The sequence below is a fragment of the Oryza glaberrima genome, chromosome 1 (assembly GCF_000147395.1).
Source record: "Oryza glaberrima chromosome 1, OglaRS2, whole genome shotgun sequence".
NCBI classification, from domain to species: Eukaryota; Viridiplantae; Streptophyta; class Magnoliopsida; order Poales; family Poaceae; genus Oryza; species Oryza glaberrima.
Genome location: NC_068326.1, coordinates 7,671,722 through 7,688,124, shown reverse-complemented (window position 1 = coordinate 7,688,124; position 16,403 = coordinate 7,671,722). Strand labels below are relative to the sequence as shown.

The 16,403-nt window shown below is 41.4% G+C and overlaps 2 protein-coding genes across 2 annotated transcripts; one reads left to right on the top strand and one right to left on the bottom strand.

The window, feature by feature from the left end:
- The first annotated feature begins 1,860 nt into the window (after positions 1-1,860).
- LOC127755529 (uncharacterized) lies at positions 1,861-7,405 on the top strand. The gene is made up of 6 exons (XM_052281210.1): positions 1,861-2,059; positions 3,092-3,449; positions 4,450-4,894; positions 5,305-5,603; positions 6,523-6,853; positions 7,125-7,405. The coding sequence occupies exons 2-5, from the start codon at positions 3,135-3,137 to the stop codon at positions 6,838-6,840; spliced, it is 1,377 nt and encodes a 458-aa protein (XP_052137170.1). The 5' UTR covers positions 1,861-2,059; positions 3,092-3,134; the 3' UTR covers positions 6,841-6,853; positions 7,125-7,405.
- Positions 7,406-12,179: 4,774 nt separating this feature from the next.
- LOC127760107 (probable glycerol-3-phosphate acyltransferase 3) lies at positions 12,180-15,373 on the bottom strand. Its single transcript, XM_052284317.1, has 2 exons — positions 14,498-15,373; positions 12,180-13,270 (listed from the first exon to the last, which is right to left on the bottom strand). Exons 1-2 carry the CDS (start codon positions 15,293-15,295, stop codon positions 12,344-12,346), a joined length of 1,725 nt encoding a protein of 574 aa, XP_052140277.1. The 5' UTR covers positions 15,296-15,373; the 3' UTR covers positions 12,180-12,343.
- Between the last annotated feature and the right edge of the window lie 1,030 nt (positions 15,374-16,403).

Genomic DNA, 16,403 nt, shown 5'->3' with positions numbered 1-16,403 from the left:
TTTTTTTTATTTCTTTCGAGGAAATTAGTTCTAATTAATGCCAAAGTTTGATTAGTTCCGAGTTTTTCTTTTGTGTTAATTAATGCTAAATCTCGGTTTTTGGTTTATATCCCTATTCCGGACCAGATTCATTCGTTTCCGAGACCTAAATCGAGTTCATCCCAAGTCCAATTCCGAAACCTCTCCGAATTTTCTTCCTCTATCTTAAGCAACATTTGGAAAAAACTCTCCGAATTATACCATTATAAATTTCCAGTCACCCATGTAACGTGTGTTCAACTTGCAACGAAGCTAACCCAAACGATCAACTCCGCCTCGACCGGGAGCGGATTTTAAGAACATCCCCTCATTATTTACATGCCATCTAAATGATTATGAAAAAAATTAAAAAAAATGACTAGATAGATTAATCTAAATTAATATACTTCACAAACATGCTGGTTAAAATTTAACTTATACAAGCTATAATGAAAAAACAAATTTCATTGTAACTTGTAGCAGTTAAATTTTGGATGAATGTGACATATCCTACATTCAAAATCCTTTATATTTTAAAATGGAGGGAGTATATATTTTAACTCAAATATAAGTTTATAGCTAGTTAACTCTACTATTAAACATCTTCTATAAGTTTATATCTCCCTAGTAGCCTAACACATATTTCTGATGGTTGGCTTTTGGGGTAGATAAGAAAGAGAGCAAGCATAACACATATTCTTGTAGGAGCTTCTGCTATATGTTGGGCTTTGTAGTTGTGCAGGAATAATGCGGTTTTTGACAAATCACCATCTATTACATATATGCAGGTAATTTTCAGGGCAATATATTGGCTTCAGCTCTAAGCTCAACTACAAAGATCTGAAGAAGATGGTGAGTTCATAAAAGTAGCATGTCGGAAGCTTGAGACGGCGGTTATGCAACTCTTTGCCAATTATGGATGGAGATTCACAAATAGACTTCGATAAATGTGTTCTCCTTATCTTTTGGTTGGTTTCTCTTTAATCTTCGGTGGATGTTTTTGTTGTTTTGTTGAACTACAAACATCTTCTAAATTAGGATGGAGGGAGTAGCAGGATCAGGGTTTACCAAACCGTATAGTTATCACGGTTATCATGTGTGGTAGCCTTTTTAGTTTTTGAACCACGGTATATCTCGCGAGGTTACCGCGATAACAATCAAACTGCGGGTTAATGGTAACCCCACCCTAAACGGTTTGGTAAACCTTGACAGAACCCAACCACAAGTATTCTATTGCTCTGTAACGAATAAATAATGGTTTCAATTCTCCAGAAAAAAAAGATGATGGGTTGATCGGGGGGAGTATCCTTAATGTATGTTCATTAAGAGCATGTTAGTTTTTCAAACTATTAAACGGAGTGAAAACTTTCTATATACAAATTGCTTTATAATTTTATCTTTTTAATAATTAATTAGTTATATGCTAATCACGTTTCTCATTTTAGTTGTAGAAGAGAGGGAAAAAAGAGGAGCATGTTTTAATAATGTACTCCTTTCGTTTCACAATGTAAGTCATTATAGCATTTCCCGTATTCATATTAATGTTAACAAATCTAGACATATATATCTTTCTAGATTCATTAACATCCATATGAATATGGGAAATGCTAAAATGATTTACATTGTAAAATGGAGGAAGTAACTATTATTTATTATTTTATGTATTTTACACGATAAAAATATACTAGATTTATATATATATATATATTATTAAGAGAAGAAGTATGTTTCATTTGTGCCGGCCCCACGTATCAATGAAACCAGAGGATCCCAATCCTCTACTCCTCGCCCACCCCAACCAAACCATCGTGATTCCCGAGCCGGACGGACCCGAACCACAGTTCACCCGTTTAGGTCGCCGCCTCGCCGCTTCCCACTCCCGAACCCTCCCCTCCCCCCTCCCCCCCGCCGCGTACGGCGCCGGCGGCCACGGCGAGGGCCCTCGTTGTCGGAGGCCCCCTACCACTGGCCTGGCGGGGCTCACCCGCCGCCCCCTCCTCCTCTCCCGAAGGCCGAAGAGGCGCGCCTCCATCATCAGCAGGTCAGTTTGGGGGTGGTGGTGGTGGTGGTGGTGGGCGTCGTGTACCTGCGTATCTGTGGACGCGTGGGGTGGCCGCACCCGGTGGGAACCAATGCCGGCCTAGAGCCGTCGGTTGCGCGCGGCGCGGATGCGGCTCTTAGGGGTAGAGAGGGGGTAGGGCGAGGCGGATAGGCTCGATTTGTTCGCGCATCTGTTCTTTTGTTTTTTTTTTCCCTCGCTCATAGAAATAGCGGGGATGGATAGTGTTCCGCGCCCTTCTGAGTTGGGGGGCACTGCGTATATTTGTCCAAGGTTAAACTGATAGACGCGAGGATTTATGAGATGGCTAGGGATTGCTTATGCCGACGCTGGTAGTGGTAGCGTTCGGAATCGATTCGCTGCTTTTTCGCTCTCTGTGAAATTTTAGAATTTTCTACATTAGAAATGCCATGAAGCTTGAAAGAAAAGAAAATCTTTAGTCGTATATGCCACTTGTAATTCAGAACTGTATATATATATATTATTGAAATGCGCATGAGCTCAATATCATCGTGAAAGAGATATTCATTGGCTGTTCTTATGGACTTCATGAGAAGCATGTTTCAGTTTGTGGCTTTTAGGGAAATGTAGGTCTGGAGCCAATTTTTTTGATCGAATTGAACATGTCCTGTATGATATCGACTAGTACGTGCATCCTAGTAGCTTATATGAACTAAGGGAGAAAGCAATTATGGGCCTACTTGGGAGCGATTGCTGTGGCTTTTGGGGCTGCAGCGGCACAGCGCAGCCACTTGGCTGCATCTCCAAAAGGCCACAGCCATCGCATCAATCAGCTGTTGCGGGAGAAGCTGGCTAGCTGCTGCAGCACAGCGACAGGCAGCTGAAATGAACAAGCCCTATGGTTCAACCAATGACAAAAAATGCCCTCTAGGAACTATGTTTACTTTTATGTGCAACAGCTTCTATTTATTTACATTGATAAGCAAACATCACTGCAGACTTGAAATATTTCTTTTGCCTTCACTAAACAACTTCTTCCTTCTATTTCCTCAGCTTTTCATAGCAAAGACTAGCTTGAATAGATTATTATCTGCCAATGGCAAGGGAACCAAGTCCTGAAATTGATGATGAACTATTCAATGAAGTTTATGGGAAGGCATACAGTGGTCCAGTTGCAACAACTACTAACAATGTGACGCCTAGAGTGAATGATGAGAAGAGGCCCCTCGAACGTGAAAAGTCAGATGAGGAAGATGGCCCCCCAGATCCCAATGCTGTCCCTACTGACTTCACTAGCAGAGAAGCCAAAGTCTGGGAGGCTAAAGCTAAAGCTACAGAAAGGAACTGGAAGAAGAGAAAGGAGGAAGAAATGATTTGTAAAATATGTGGAGAATCAGGTCATTTTACTCAGGTAGTCTTTTCTCTGAATAAATTACAACTGGCATGCTTGTTGATTGAGATAGACACATAATGCATTACTAGACTTTGTTTATCCACTTGCAGTATTTTCAACTCTGCAGTAAGTCAGTAACGAGTTACACTCAATATTGATACTGAATTTAACAGTTAGCATATTCAAAATGGAGATTGCTCTGTAAAAAGATTAGTCTGCTGTAGTGTTGTATCAACCTTTATTTTTTATCTTGAATCTAAAAAGTATATTATAACAAAAATAAATTCTGTGACTACTATTATTTGTCATTTTCTTTTCCTTTTTCCTTTCATCTTTATTTATCATTTTTCAGACCTTTCTCCTTTTTCATTACTCTCAATGGTGAATTTGGACTTAAAAACTTTAATACAAAGAAACATGTTCAGTACTACATCCACAAGTTCATTCATTCTCCTATCTTTCATAATTTATATGCTAATCTGATTGCTCAACCAAACATTCGTGCACTGGATACCTTAAATTCATTGAGTCTCTTTAAAGCACCTCAGGGAGTTGCCTCTATACATCTTGACATTGATTAGAGTTTAGAGACACTGTAGTGTTTTATGTGCATTGTTTGTGCATACTTATAGGCCCTGTTTCTTTCAGCTTGGGATTATTATAATCCAGATTATTGAGAGTAAGCTGAGAGAAACAGACAACTTATTGAAGTAACTTATTATAATCTAGAGCCCAGCTTATTATAATCTGAGAAGCTCATTTAGGTGAGCTTTTTCCAGATTATTGGGTGAAAAATTACCCACCATGCCACCCCACTCCCTCTTTAGACTTGCAAACCCAATAATCTAGGCTCTAATAATCTAGGAAAGAAACAACTAACCGCTTATTCTACTACAGATTATAACAATCTATCTTATAGTAATCTGACTCAATAATCTAGATTATAATAATCCCAAGCTGAAAGAAATAAGGCCTCAAAATTTGTATTTCAGCTTACAATTTTTTCCCTTTGGAACAGGGTTGTCCATCCACGCTGGGAGCAAATAGGAGAAATGCAGATTTTTTTGAAAGAGTTCCAGCAAGAGATAAACAAGTCAGGGATCTATTCACTGAGAGGACAATAAGTCAGATTGAGAAGGATGTGGGGTGTAAAATAAAAATGGATGAGAAGTTCCTGTTTGTCAGTGGTAAAGATAGGTTAATACTAGCGAAAGGTGTCGATGCTGTTCATAAAATCATTCAGGAGGGTAAAGGTAAAAATACTTCAAGCAGTCCAAAACGGGATCGTTCGAGATCCCCTGTGCGAACTACCAGTGATATTCGCCCAAGGCACACTGATTCTAGATGGTCACATAGTCCAAGAAGTGCTCCGCGCTCTCAAAGTAAAGGATATTATAACGAAAGGCCTCTAGATGGCCGTTCACATGATGATATGCCTAAGTTTTCGAAAGGATCTCCACAAGGTAGGGCGCTCAAGCACACTCGTCTTATCATTGTTGTATCGGCAAATATTAGGAGCCAGGCATTTTAGACGATTTGAGATAAAGAAAATGCCTCTGATCCCTTTTTGTTGGTTACCACCATCTACGGTAATTTGTTTGGTTCCTTTTGCAGCTAGAGGTAAGTTCAAGATTTATGTGCTCAAATGACTCAATGTATGTCTGGTTATGATCAGACAAATTTACTTGAATACAACAAGTTCCATATCGAAAGGTTTTCCAGACATCTGACTTGGATGGCCTGCAATTTGTGTATTGCATCTGGCATTATTCCTCCTTTCAGTGTACAATAAAGTCTACTTAGGTGTCAGTCGTACTATCTTAGTCATCTGGAACTAAAATGCATGCCTTGCATGTTCTTCCTTTTGCTGAAGCTTCTGCCAACTATGGAGCTAAAGGCCGTCCAGCCCAATCAAAATCTCCATGTCAACCCTCATATATTGATGATTCCCTTAGATCAAATGATGGGAATAACCAATATGCAGCTACATATGTGCCAAATACCTGGAGCACTGAGACGCGTGGAACCGATTCCCGATTAAGCCTTAAGTTTGACCTGCCTTCCTATCCTCAAACTTTGGAAGAGCTTGAAATGGAGTTCAAAAGAGAAGCTATGGAGTTAGCTAGAGCCCGTGACAAAGAGGAGGATGAAGAGAACTACAAGCATCGTGAGGTAAATTCTTATTGGCATATTGAATAGCTCATCATTTCTGTTAGGTAACTTATTTTCAATAAAAAGTGGTCACTGGTGGTATCTGATTGAGAGTTCTTGTTATTTTTTATTAACATGGTGGTTTGATCTGTCCATGATAAGAAGAGTTCGCAACACATGTATTCTTTACTTTCTTTTATAAGAAAACCGATAATTTCAGGGTCTATTTTGTGTAGCCACAGCATGAATAGTATTAGAACTATATGTTTCAGTGTTTCTGTCATTGGCTCATTGCAAATAAGAATGTTCTTTCGTTTACCCAATGATTGCTTAACTTTGGCATGTAGTATATTTTTGCCCTTCCACTTCCAGCCTTTCAGTTGGAAACAGCTGAACTTCCAAACTCTTACTCTGTTCAATTTATTTTTTCAACATTTTTTGTTTTTATAACTGCATGATTAATATGTGAAGTGAAATCTGGAGTACATCAATCCACATTCCACATAATATTTGAGGGTCCATTGTGTCTTTTATTTTTATAATTGTTGAGTGCACTCCATTGATTCCCATCATCATTTGCAGAATTTCCAGCAACTTAATTTGTGTGTATGAAACGTTGGAGGTTACTTCAGAACAACACAACCTAAAACACTTGTCATGATTAGTTATTCCTTTTGGTTGTTCTATGTTATAACATACTAACATTTCTGTCATTGATTTAATTGAGTTGTATTGACCGCGGCAGGCAACCTTTTCATATTCGGATAATTTTGTTAGCTGTGGCTTATGTTTTGAAATTAGATGTATTCACAAAAGGGTGTTGTGGCTTCAATTTCATAATGGCAGCGTGGTTGCTTTCTAACAACTTCCTTTTTATGTTGAAAATGTCTACCAAGTAACCCTTCAGTATTTCCTGATGTCATTATTATTTTCAATGTAGTCATTGAGAGAAATGAGAGAAAACCACATGAAGAGAGTAACAGCCATGAGGAGTATGCATTCAAGGAAGTGGGATGAATTTTTTGAACAAAGCTTTAAAAGGCACCAGCAAGCTCATCAGACTTCTTATGCCCAAACTTCTTATCCAGACTATGATCAGAGAGCTACACAATTTGCTGCTACTGGTCCACCAAATGACTCGAAGAGTGAATATCCGTATATTACTGATAGCTATTCAGCCCCAAGGCCTCATGCTGCATACAGCGAGTTTGAGCATGAGAGACATGATGACTTTGGGAGGACCTATGGGCGGTATTAGCTTTTGCCTAGCGGTGAGTTCAACATTTGTTTTAGCTTTTCACCATAAGTTGTGCAGTTTAAATGCATTTAGAGAGAGAGCCTCTTTTACGGTTTGAGAAACTGACTGACACAAAGGTAAGTCCTTGAGGTCCTGTTCCAGGTAAGAGTGGCAAAGTAGTTAATGAATTGCGAATCGCTACTTATAACAGATACGGACTTGGTAGCATCCATCTTACTAAGAGATGTTGATGGAATGTTATGTTACATTTTTTAGTACCTAAAGAGCGGTTCCCGGATTTTCAGGGCACCTATGTGAGGAATCCGAGTCAATGGTGTGGTACTGTCTTAGCAGCTTAGCGCCTATTTTCTGTCATGTAGTTTCAGAAGGTAAGAATTTTGGTATATTAGCAGTGATATGTGTTCCAGTTGCTCATTCTTTTGCAGTACCATCACAATGGGACTTGGAACTGTCAAAATGGATTTAGATAATGTATGTCTTTATCTATGTGGTCGATGAAACGGTTGATGTTATGAATGTTGTAAGTGTTAAAATAATGTTAGTTACAGCTTTCCCCTTTTTCTCCTGTTGAACATTCTTCAGCTAGATTGGTATGGTTTTTCTTTTCTGCTAGATTGTTTTTTCCCGGTTGATTTCTAGAAATATACTCATGTCGTGTTAGCTAATCTTATACTGCTTGTTTGGCAACTTGAGAGAAGGGGATTGGGAGTTTACACGAGGGAATTGATGGTGAGATTAAGATGGGAATTTGATTTTTCATCCCAGTCTCTTGTTTGGTAGAGGTGGTGGAAATTGATAGGGAGTTTAGTTGGAGATTAGATCATTAATGAAAACGGATGGCTGAGATTTGTTTAGGCGAAGTAAAGGAGGAATTCCCTCCCAATTACCTGCCCCTACCCAGGTATTGAAAAGGAGGGAGTTCATTCCTCAATTCCCCATCCCCATCCCACCAAAATTCCCATGTCCCCCAACTAAACAAAACAATTAATAGTCTCATCCCTTTAAACTCCCAATTCCTCCTAGAAACTCCCTCCAACCAAATAGACTGATAAGGAAATTGGCATTCAGACCTGTTGAGTTGATATTTTTCTTTCTTTTTTGAGAAAAAGGGATCTATTGAGTTGTACTTTTCTTACTTTTCCACTGTAGGTTCTAGATGGTTCGGTATTCATGCAAGGTATTCGCATTCCCCAACTACTTTTTACTTGTAGGACACTAGCTTGTGCAATTTAGTTAGTTTAAATCCAATCAAACTCTACAAGTATCCAACTTGATTTTCTAGGGCATATCATAATTACTCCGTGCAATCACAACAGAGTTCTGTGTTGGGTTACAAGCAATTGAACCCTTTTAAACTCATCAGATAACACAAATATCTAATGAGGTTGAACCTAGAAGAAACCATTTATGTATGTTTCCTCAGGAGTACCTCAACAATATTAGTTTGAAAGATGTTTTGTGAATATATTACGATTGAAAACAATGTTTAACTTTGTATTTTGGAGATCATGTCGGTCCCTCGGCGGCCCTAAAATTTACTTATCCATTGATGTACAAAGTTTAGTGAAACATTGTCAAATGGCAGGCAGTATTGTTGTCTTCTCAATTCTTGTTTTGTGATGGATGGAATTTTTATTATTTTTTGAACTTCTGTTTTTTAATTTCAAATAAACCTTTCTAAAATTTATTCTAAAATCTGAATCTTTTGGCCACGCCAAACAGTCACACCACCTGCGGCGGGCGTGATAGTTTTGTTATTTATCCTACCATGCCAGTCAGGGTGGCGTGGTAGAACAACGTTGCCACGTCAGTCAGATCGGTGTGACCAAAAGTTTCCTATCTTGAAAATAAGTCTAGGAACGTTTATTTTGAAAATTAAAAATTTAAAAACACTCAAAATATAAAATATATCCGTGAAAGGAAGGCTTTATCAAATTTGATGGAAATTTTCTTTTTTTTGGCATGGTCTTTTCTGTACTGGTAATGCTATGCTAGGGCGTCTTTGTTAAAAAAAAAAAATCACGTTTTCTCATGCGTGACAGTTTTCTTTCCTTTGATTATAACTTTGGAGGGGGTATATTAATTCCTGTTTGTTCTCGCGAGTTTTCTCCTTGTTTCTTTTTCATCATTCTTTGGGTTGTAAGCATGTCGAATTGTCGATCTTGAAAATACCCATATATGCATGCATGTAGCGATGGATTGACAATCTTGAGCACTCTCCTTTTGTACTTAAAACGTGAAGGGTACTTATCTGAACTACTTTGATATGGACCGTTTTCTTTCTTTTTTTTTTTTAAAAAAAAGCTAGATCTGAACACTTATCCAAAGTATTGGCTGGAGATGAACATGAACTCGACACTCCGGATGCACGCATGCCGTTGGACGTAGTCGTCCTTGGAGAAATGCATCGCAATCTTTGTCGTGCTGTGTTCGTGTCGCAATAATTTCGATTTCGGGATATCCTTCTGCTCGTATCTGTTTATCTACCTTTTTTATTCTTTTATGCCTGTTGCTTCATCCTGCTGAACTTCCATCAACTAGACAAATTGGAAACGAAATCATTAAATTTGTGCCGAGCCGAACGCTCCTGCAAATTGGTTGCATAGCCATATTTACATGATATACACACGGGTGCCCTTCTGTAGAAAGTTCAAAAAGCACACGGGTTTACCCTTAGTTATCGTTTACTGAGTGTAGAACTACTGTACCATCCAGTGTGAATTGGGAGAAAAAAATATTTGTGTGATGTAGTACATTACAGCTCATACTGCTAAATTAAATAAATTGCGCTATAATGTACTAATAGTACATTATAGCGCGCGCGCTGTGCATGATTTAACACTAACAGAGTGTTTTTTTTAAAAAAAAAGTAAATTGCACCCTTCGCTAGGTAGAGCGAACCTTGATTCACTTTGCATCTAGTTAAACAAGTACTTATGTAAGGGTATATTAAAATAGGTATGTGAGTAAAATATGCATTCATAGGTGTGATGTACTCGCTTTTGAGTTTGCCTTAAAAAAGTAGCGTTTGTATTCTTATCTTTGTTTTAACATCAATTATGATTTTGCCCTACTTTTCCTACTGTCCTCATTTTCCTGAACAGAATCTTGTGTATGCCCTATTCCGCGAGGAAGATTCAACGGTTTTAAAATTCATGTCAAGCATGTGTGCACTCTTTTTTTTTTAAGCTGAATAAGTAAAAAGTTCATGTTAAAATTTTGATGTCAAAACAGAGGTAAAATCATAATTAAAGTCCTCATACAAGTAGGGCCAAATCTGTTAGGGCATACATAAATTTTAACATCGTTTAGTCCTCTTAACAAGAACGAGGGCATAATAAGTTTTTAAAAAATAAGGACAAAATCATACAGTTGAAGAAGAAATAGTAGAATTACAATTGGAGATAAAATCAGGTGTACGAGTGCAATCCCCCTCCCCCACCCCAATACCCCAAACACACGGAAAGAAAGGGGAAGAAAAAAAAAAGCTTACCAAGCCAGGGTTTCCCAAACCGCTGGGGCCGGGGTTACCGTGCCCCGGTGGTAAGCACGACCGGCGGTAACCGTGAAGGACCGTGTAAAATTTATCAAAAATTAAATTATTTTTTAAATTTATTTGAATTTAAGAAGGTTACCGTTGTATTTATATTACTGTTCCCACGGTAAACCCTGCCTGGAGCTAATTGCTTGGTTAACAACATGCGCAAGCTCCCAAGCGTATGCCATATTGCCATCTGCTGTTACGTGTGATAACCCCATGACTGCCTTTGAGCTAATCGTTTGTTCTGTTTAATGCCATTGGCAATGCTGCCTGTTACGTGTGATAACCCCATGATATTTTATATTTACACAGAGTACGATCCATAACATATGTCTTGACGTGCTTATTGAAAATAACATGATGCTTAATTTTGGGAGGGAAAGGAGATGTTGATGCTAATTGTTAATTAAATGATTACACAAATCTTCATTAGTACAATTTGAGTAGAGTGTTGTGCGGATATCTGATGACTACATCTGCATGTGGGTATCTCATGGACACATGGAATAGGCCTCAACAATGTTGATGCTGACTAAATAATGTTTGACTTTATCAGTGATGCCATTTTTGAAATAATTAATATTGCTCCCAAGTAACAGACTAACCACATATATAGTGCTATTTAACGGACTTGAAAGCGATGCTATAGTACAATGTCATGCAAAAGTAATTAACTATGTGTATTTTTTTTATTACATAGAAGACGCATGCGCACACATCACTTAAAACAGTATGTTCAATGGGACGGAGGCTAGTAGGTAAATCCTAACCTTACTTATATACTCCATTTGTCAAAAAAAAAAAAAAAACCAACCTAGAATAGTACGTGACTTCTTATAGGACAACCAATCTGAATAAATCTAAATTTAGGTTGGTTTTTGTAAACAAAGGAAGTATGTATTCTTATTGAATGTGGTTTGGAATCTTTGGAGGACTGAGAACAGTTTTGTTTACTTAAATTGAAACCCATGATAAGCTTTGTTCCGAGCAACAAGCTAATGTTAGCGAAAATTAAGTTATATACCCGACTAAGTTTAAATTAATTTTATGGACAAGACTAGGGGTCAAACACCCGACCTGAGCCTCAAAACAAGGTGATCAAAATATTAAGTTATACATTTTGAAGAAAAAAAGTTTAGTTATTAAAACATTCGAAACAAAATATGTGAGAAATCACCGCGAATGAAACAATTATAAATACACGGATTGAACATCTTTATAAGGGAAGCAACATAAAAATGAATTAAAAAAAAGTAAAGCACAGCTAAATCCAAATCAGAAACATGTTGTTCACATGTATGAAGAAACATTGAATTCTGATTACTAAAACATAAAAATAGATTAAAAATTAAAAATGTGAAATACAATATAATCCCTATCGGAACATTTCGCTCTCGCTATGAAACATCAAATTTTATTGGTTGAAACATATATATTTTTGTTATTAAAATATAATATGAGATCTTGTTTAAATACATTAGTGTAATCTTATCACGTACCATATAAATAGGTTAGGAGAAGAAAAATCATTGAACTCACTTATTTGGACCCTCTCCTTGTTACATGCATGTATGCTTGCGGACTTGCAGATATCGATAAATAAAAACAGAGTTTAGTGAATGCATTGCTCATGACTCGTGATGGCGTCTGATTTTTGTTTTATCTTGCAATCCAGCGCATGGTCACAAGCATTTTCTTTAATTTTATCCATAGATAATTAAGAGTACTACTAATTATTTTTTAGAAATTTTCTTCAAATCAAAACCCCAGAGTCCGGACCAAAATGAGCTATATAAAGTCTTTAATAAACTATTTTCGTGTTTATATATTTAATTACACGATTATGAGTATCATAAGAACTGTGTGAAGCAAGTTCTTCCTAGCTGTTGTTATGGTAACTGAGTTTGCAGTGTATGCATGTGTGATACATCGCCGGCGACGACGACCGGATCGAACACCTGTTCAACGACTGGCTTTGATGGTCGTCGCCGCCGCCGCCGCCGCCGCGGCGGCGGCGGCCACGACGCCTTCGTTGCCGGCGAGCATCATGTACTTGTCCTTCCTGGTCATCCCGGTGAGCTCGAACCCGAGCGCCTCGCCGATCTGCCGCTGCACCCGGTTCGCGACGCGGATGCTGTCGCCGCCGTCCTCCGCCGCCGGCGCCGGCGCCGCGCGGGGCAGGAACTCGACGCAGTACGACGGCTTCGGGTTCATCATGAAGTAGAAGGGGTCCATCCACTTGGCCGCCGGCGTCGTCGACGTGCCGTGGAACATGTCGACGCGGGCGTCGAGCGCGACGGGGTTCACGTCGGCGCCGAGCTCGGCGAACAGCGGGCTGAACCGGAGCAGGTAACCCTCCCGGCACGTCGTCCCCTCGGGGCACACCACCAGGTCGCCGCGCGCCAGCAGCGCCGCCATGCTCCGGCGATCCTCCTCCCGGTCGCGCGTCAGCCTCGCCGTCCGGATCGGCGCGATCATCTCCGACACCCGGCTCAGGCTGTACGTCACCGCGGTCACCGGCTTCCCCAGCGCCGCCGCTACCACGATCGGGTCGAGCAGCGTGCGGTGGTTGCACACGTAGAGCCTTCCCCCGCCGCCGCCGCCGCCGGCGTCGTGGCCGGCGCCGACGAGGCGGTAGTGCACGCCGGTGAGCGCGCCGACGAGGAACGTGGCGCGGCCGTAGGGGAGGAGGGACAGCGCGACGATGCGCGACACGGCGAGCGCGACGCCGAAGGGGAGGTAGGCGTACATGGCGAGCGCGGCGGACGGCGTCGGCGGGAAGGCGAGGCGGCCGTCGTGGAAGACGAGCGGCTTGACGCCGCCGCACTCGCCGCCCGGCGGCAGCGGCCGCCACCGCCGCTTGTCAGCCTCAGTCGCAGTGAAGGTTTCCTGCAAGGATTGGACACATGCACGTTAATTAATTGACATTAATTGTGTACACGTCACGCTCTGTGATAACAACGGTGTTAATTAAGTAACAGTAGTTGATTGCAACAATATCGAATCAAAGAAAAAACTCTTTAAATTATTATTAGGAGCATGTATATATAGAAAGGAAAGAGTATTCATTCTTTAATCACTAATTCACATTAACTACTTATCAATTGTTTCGCAAATGATATTAATTATTAGCTTTCTTTTCTGGGGACATATTAATTAGCTTTTTTATCCCTGGGACATTAATTAGATTTAATTATTTTTCTAGGGACATTCGTTGGCCCTTTTCTTTGCTAGGGACATCAGTTAACAGTACTTTATAATTGGATAGTGCGAAAAGGATGTTCACCAAATTGAAAAAGAAAAACATAGAGTAGCCAATCGTGGAGGTCATCTACTCATCTTTTAAGCAAATTAATGAGGTCGGCATGTGTCGCTTGCTGCTTAATTTGTCACTTACTCCTATTTTGGTACTACAGTGTTTAGGGAAAATACCATGTGATGTCTACAAGGAAAAATACCAAAAGACACCGATCGACTTTTTTTTTTCTCACGTCCATCTGCACCTATTTCATGATACAAAATCCACGTGAGCACACGACGAATACAAAATAATTAAGGTGCTGGCATACACATGGATATCAAAATGAATTTTTGAAAGAAAAACAAAAAGAAGACAAGAAGATGACATCACAACGCTATCCCTATAAGTTGTACTACCTAATTGGTATAAACACCAAAGTAGATATCTCGAGATGAATAAATGAAAAATGTAGAGTTCGGTTGAGATGCACAATGGTGCAAATGCAACTTTCTCTTGTCTCCATTTAATTTGAAACTAATTACACCCTTTGTCCTAAAATATATAACGGCTTCGTACAAAAGTAAAATAAACAGAAAGAGTACTCCATCTATCCCATAAAAACTTTATTTCTAGATACAGTGACTGACTGTCCGTCTTATTTAAAAAATTATGCAAAAAATTAGAAAAAATAGTTGCATAGAAAGTACTATCCATATTTCATAATCTAATAAAAATAAAAATACTAATCATAATTTTTTTTAATAAATAAGATGTGCTGCGAAATGTTATATCCAAAAACTAAAAAATGGAGTTTTTTTTTTAAGTATGGAGAGAGCAGTAAAAAGGAAAAGCTCAACGTAACTAGCTCGGCTCACCTTGCAGTAGTAACGCGAGAAGAGGTAGTGCACCGTGCCACCACTCCTCCCCTCTCCGACGAGCCCCACGGCGGCGCCGGCACCGTCGGCCTCGCCCTGATCCATCTCGTCGCCGAGCAGCGCCGGGAGCCTCCTCGCCGCCACCCGGGCCGCGTCGGCGTCGTCCATGATCCCGGCGACGACGCCGGCGACCGACCTCAGCTCTGGCCCCACGACGGCGTCCACGCCGACGTGCTCCCGCAGGAACGCCTCCACCATCACCCGCGGGAGCGTCGCGCTCACGGCGACCGACCGCCGCGCCGCCCTCACCGCCTCCGCGCCCTCCGCCGCCGCCGCCGCCATGAGTAACCTCGGCATCACCGCCCGGCCCACCCTGGCCACCTCCCTCTCCTCCAGCCCCACCAGCGCCACCGTCGCCATGGCCCTCGCCCTCGCGCCGCCGCCGCCATCGCCGTCGCCGAGGAGGAGGCACAGAAGCGGGTAGACGAGCAGAAGCAGGAGGCCGCGGAGGAACCCGCCGGCCTCGACGGCGACGACCATGAAGAAGGTGAACGCGTCCACGGCCGGCAGCAGCAGCCACGCGTCCACGTCCACCACCACCGTCCGTCCGTACAGACTGTCGAGCTCGAGCGGCGACGACGACGGAGGAGGAGGAGGAGGGACGTCGCTGCTTGCCGGCGGCGTGTTCCGGCCGCGGTGGTGGCGGACGGCGGCGGAGAGGCGGCGGAGGAGGAGGGAGGAGAGGGCGAGGAGTGGCTCGAAGAGGGAGGAGTAGGAGGAGGAGTGATTGGTCGGCATGGTGCTCGATCGAGAGTTAGCGTGCGTTGCCCTAGTCTCTGTCTGGGTGTTGCATGTAGGAGTACTTACTTGTCTTCAACCTCGCGTCTCGTTGGCTGTCCGTGTTAGATTACCTTCTTATATAGACGCCGATCATTTTCAGCGTGTAAAGTAATGGCATCTTTTAATTGTGTGTAATCTATCCATCACTAAATATTTGACGCCATTGACTTTTTTACACATGTTTGATGCCATTACTTTTTTACACTTTTTTACACATGTTTGATCATTCGTCTTATTCAAAAAATTTAAGTAATTTTTAATTCTTCATTTGATTCATTGTTAAATATACTACTACTTAAGTTTTTGAATAATATTTAAAAAAAATTAATAAGACGAATGGTCAAGCATTTTAGAAAAATTAATGGTGTTAAATATTTAGGGAAGTAGGGAGTATGTGGTGTACTTACATACATGCATGACGTTGGATCATGACTCATGAGACGGCATTTCAATGATCTTGCGTACAGAAGTTCGTAGAAAAAAAGTACTACGTCCGTTCTAAATAGATGATTTTTTTAGGACTTCAAAATTTGTATGTACCGCACTGCTACATAATTGATTTCTCCGGACAAGAACCATCCTGACGGTTCAAGAATCGTTTGTGAAAATAAACATATTTCACAGACAGGTCAGTTGAGAGGCCTGCATGCCACAAGCCCATCATCAGGTTGAGCTCATCCTTCAAATATTTCAGTTCCCCCCTCTCTCTCTCTCCTCATCCTCTCCACTCCACCTCTCCTCCACTTCCTCTCCACCTTATCTCCATCACCTCATCCTCGTCCTCTTCCCTCTCTCTTTTTCGGCAGAAGCTCAGCATCGATGATAGTTCGGTGTGCGGAGGCAGGTCCGATAGTGTGGCACACATCAATGTCGGCAACGGGGACGGCCACCGGCGGTGGATCTGCCACTGCCAGCGATGGGAGGGGTGGATTCGCCTCCGTCGGCCTCGGAGCAGCCAACCTCCCTCACTTCTCCCTCTTCATTGTCGATCCAGCGGCGGCGACCACGGGTTGTGTGGATACACCGCCACTGGACTTGAGATCGGCCGGCCTCCCTCGTCTCTCCC

Excerpts from the sequence above, each read along its gene's own strand:
- LOC127760107 (XM_052284317.1), bottom strand. The coding sequence starts at position 15,295 with ATGCCGACCAATCACTCCTCCTCCTACTCCTCCCTCTTCGAGCCACTC. Across the intron at positions 13,271-14,497 it reads TCTCGCGTTACTACTGCAAG|GAAACCTTCACTGCGACTGA; the intron begins GTGAGCCGAGCT and ends CAATCCTTGCAG.
- LOC127755529 (XM_052281210.1), top strand. The coding sequence starts at position 3,135 with ATGGCAAGGGAACCAAGTCCTGAAATTGATGATGAACTATTCAATGAA. Across the intron at positions 3,450-4,449 it reads AATCAGGTCATTTTACTCAG|GGTTGTCCATCCACGCTGGG; the intron begins GTAGTCTTTTCT and ends CCTTTGGAACAG. Across the intron at positions 5,604-6,522 it reads AGAACTACAAGCATCGTGAG|TCATTGAGAGAAATGAGAGA; the intron begins GTAAATTCTTAT and ends TTTTCAATGTAG.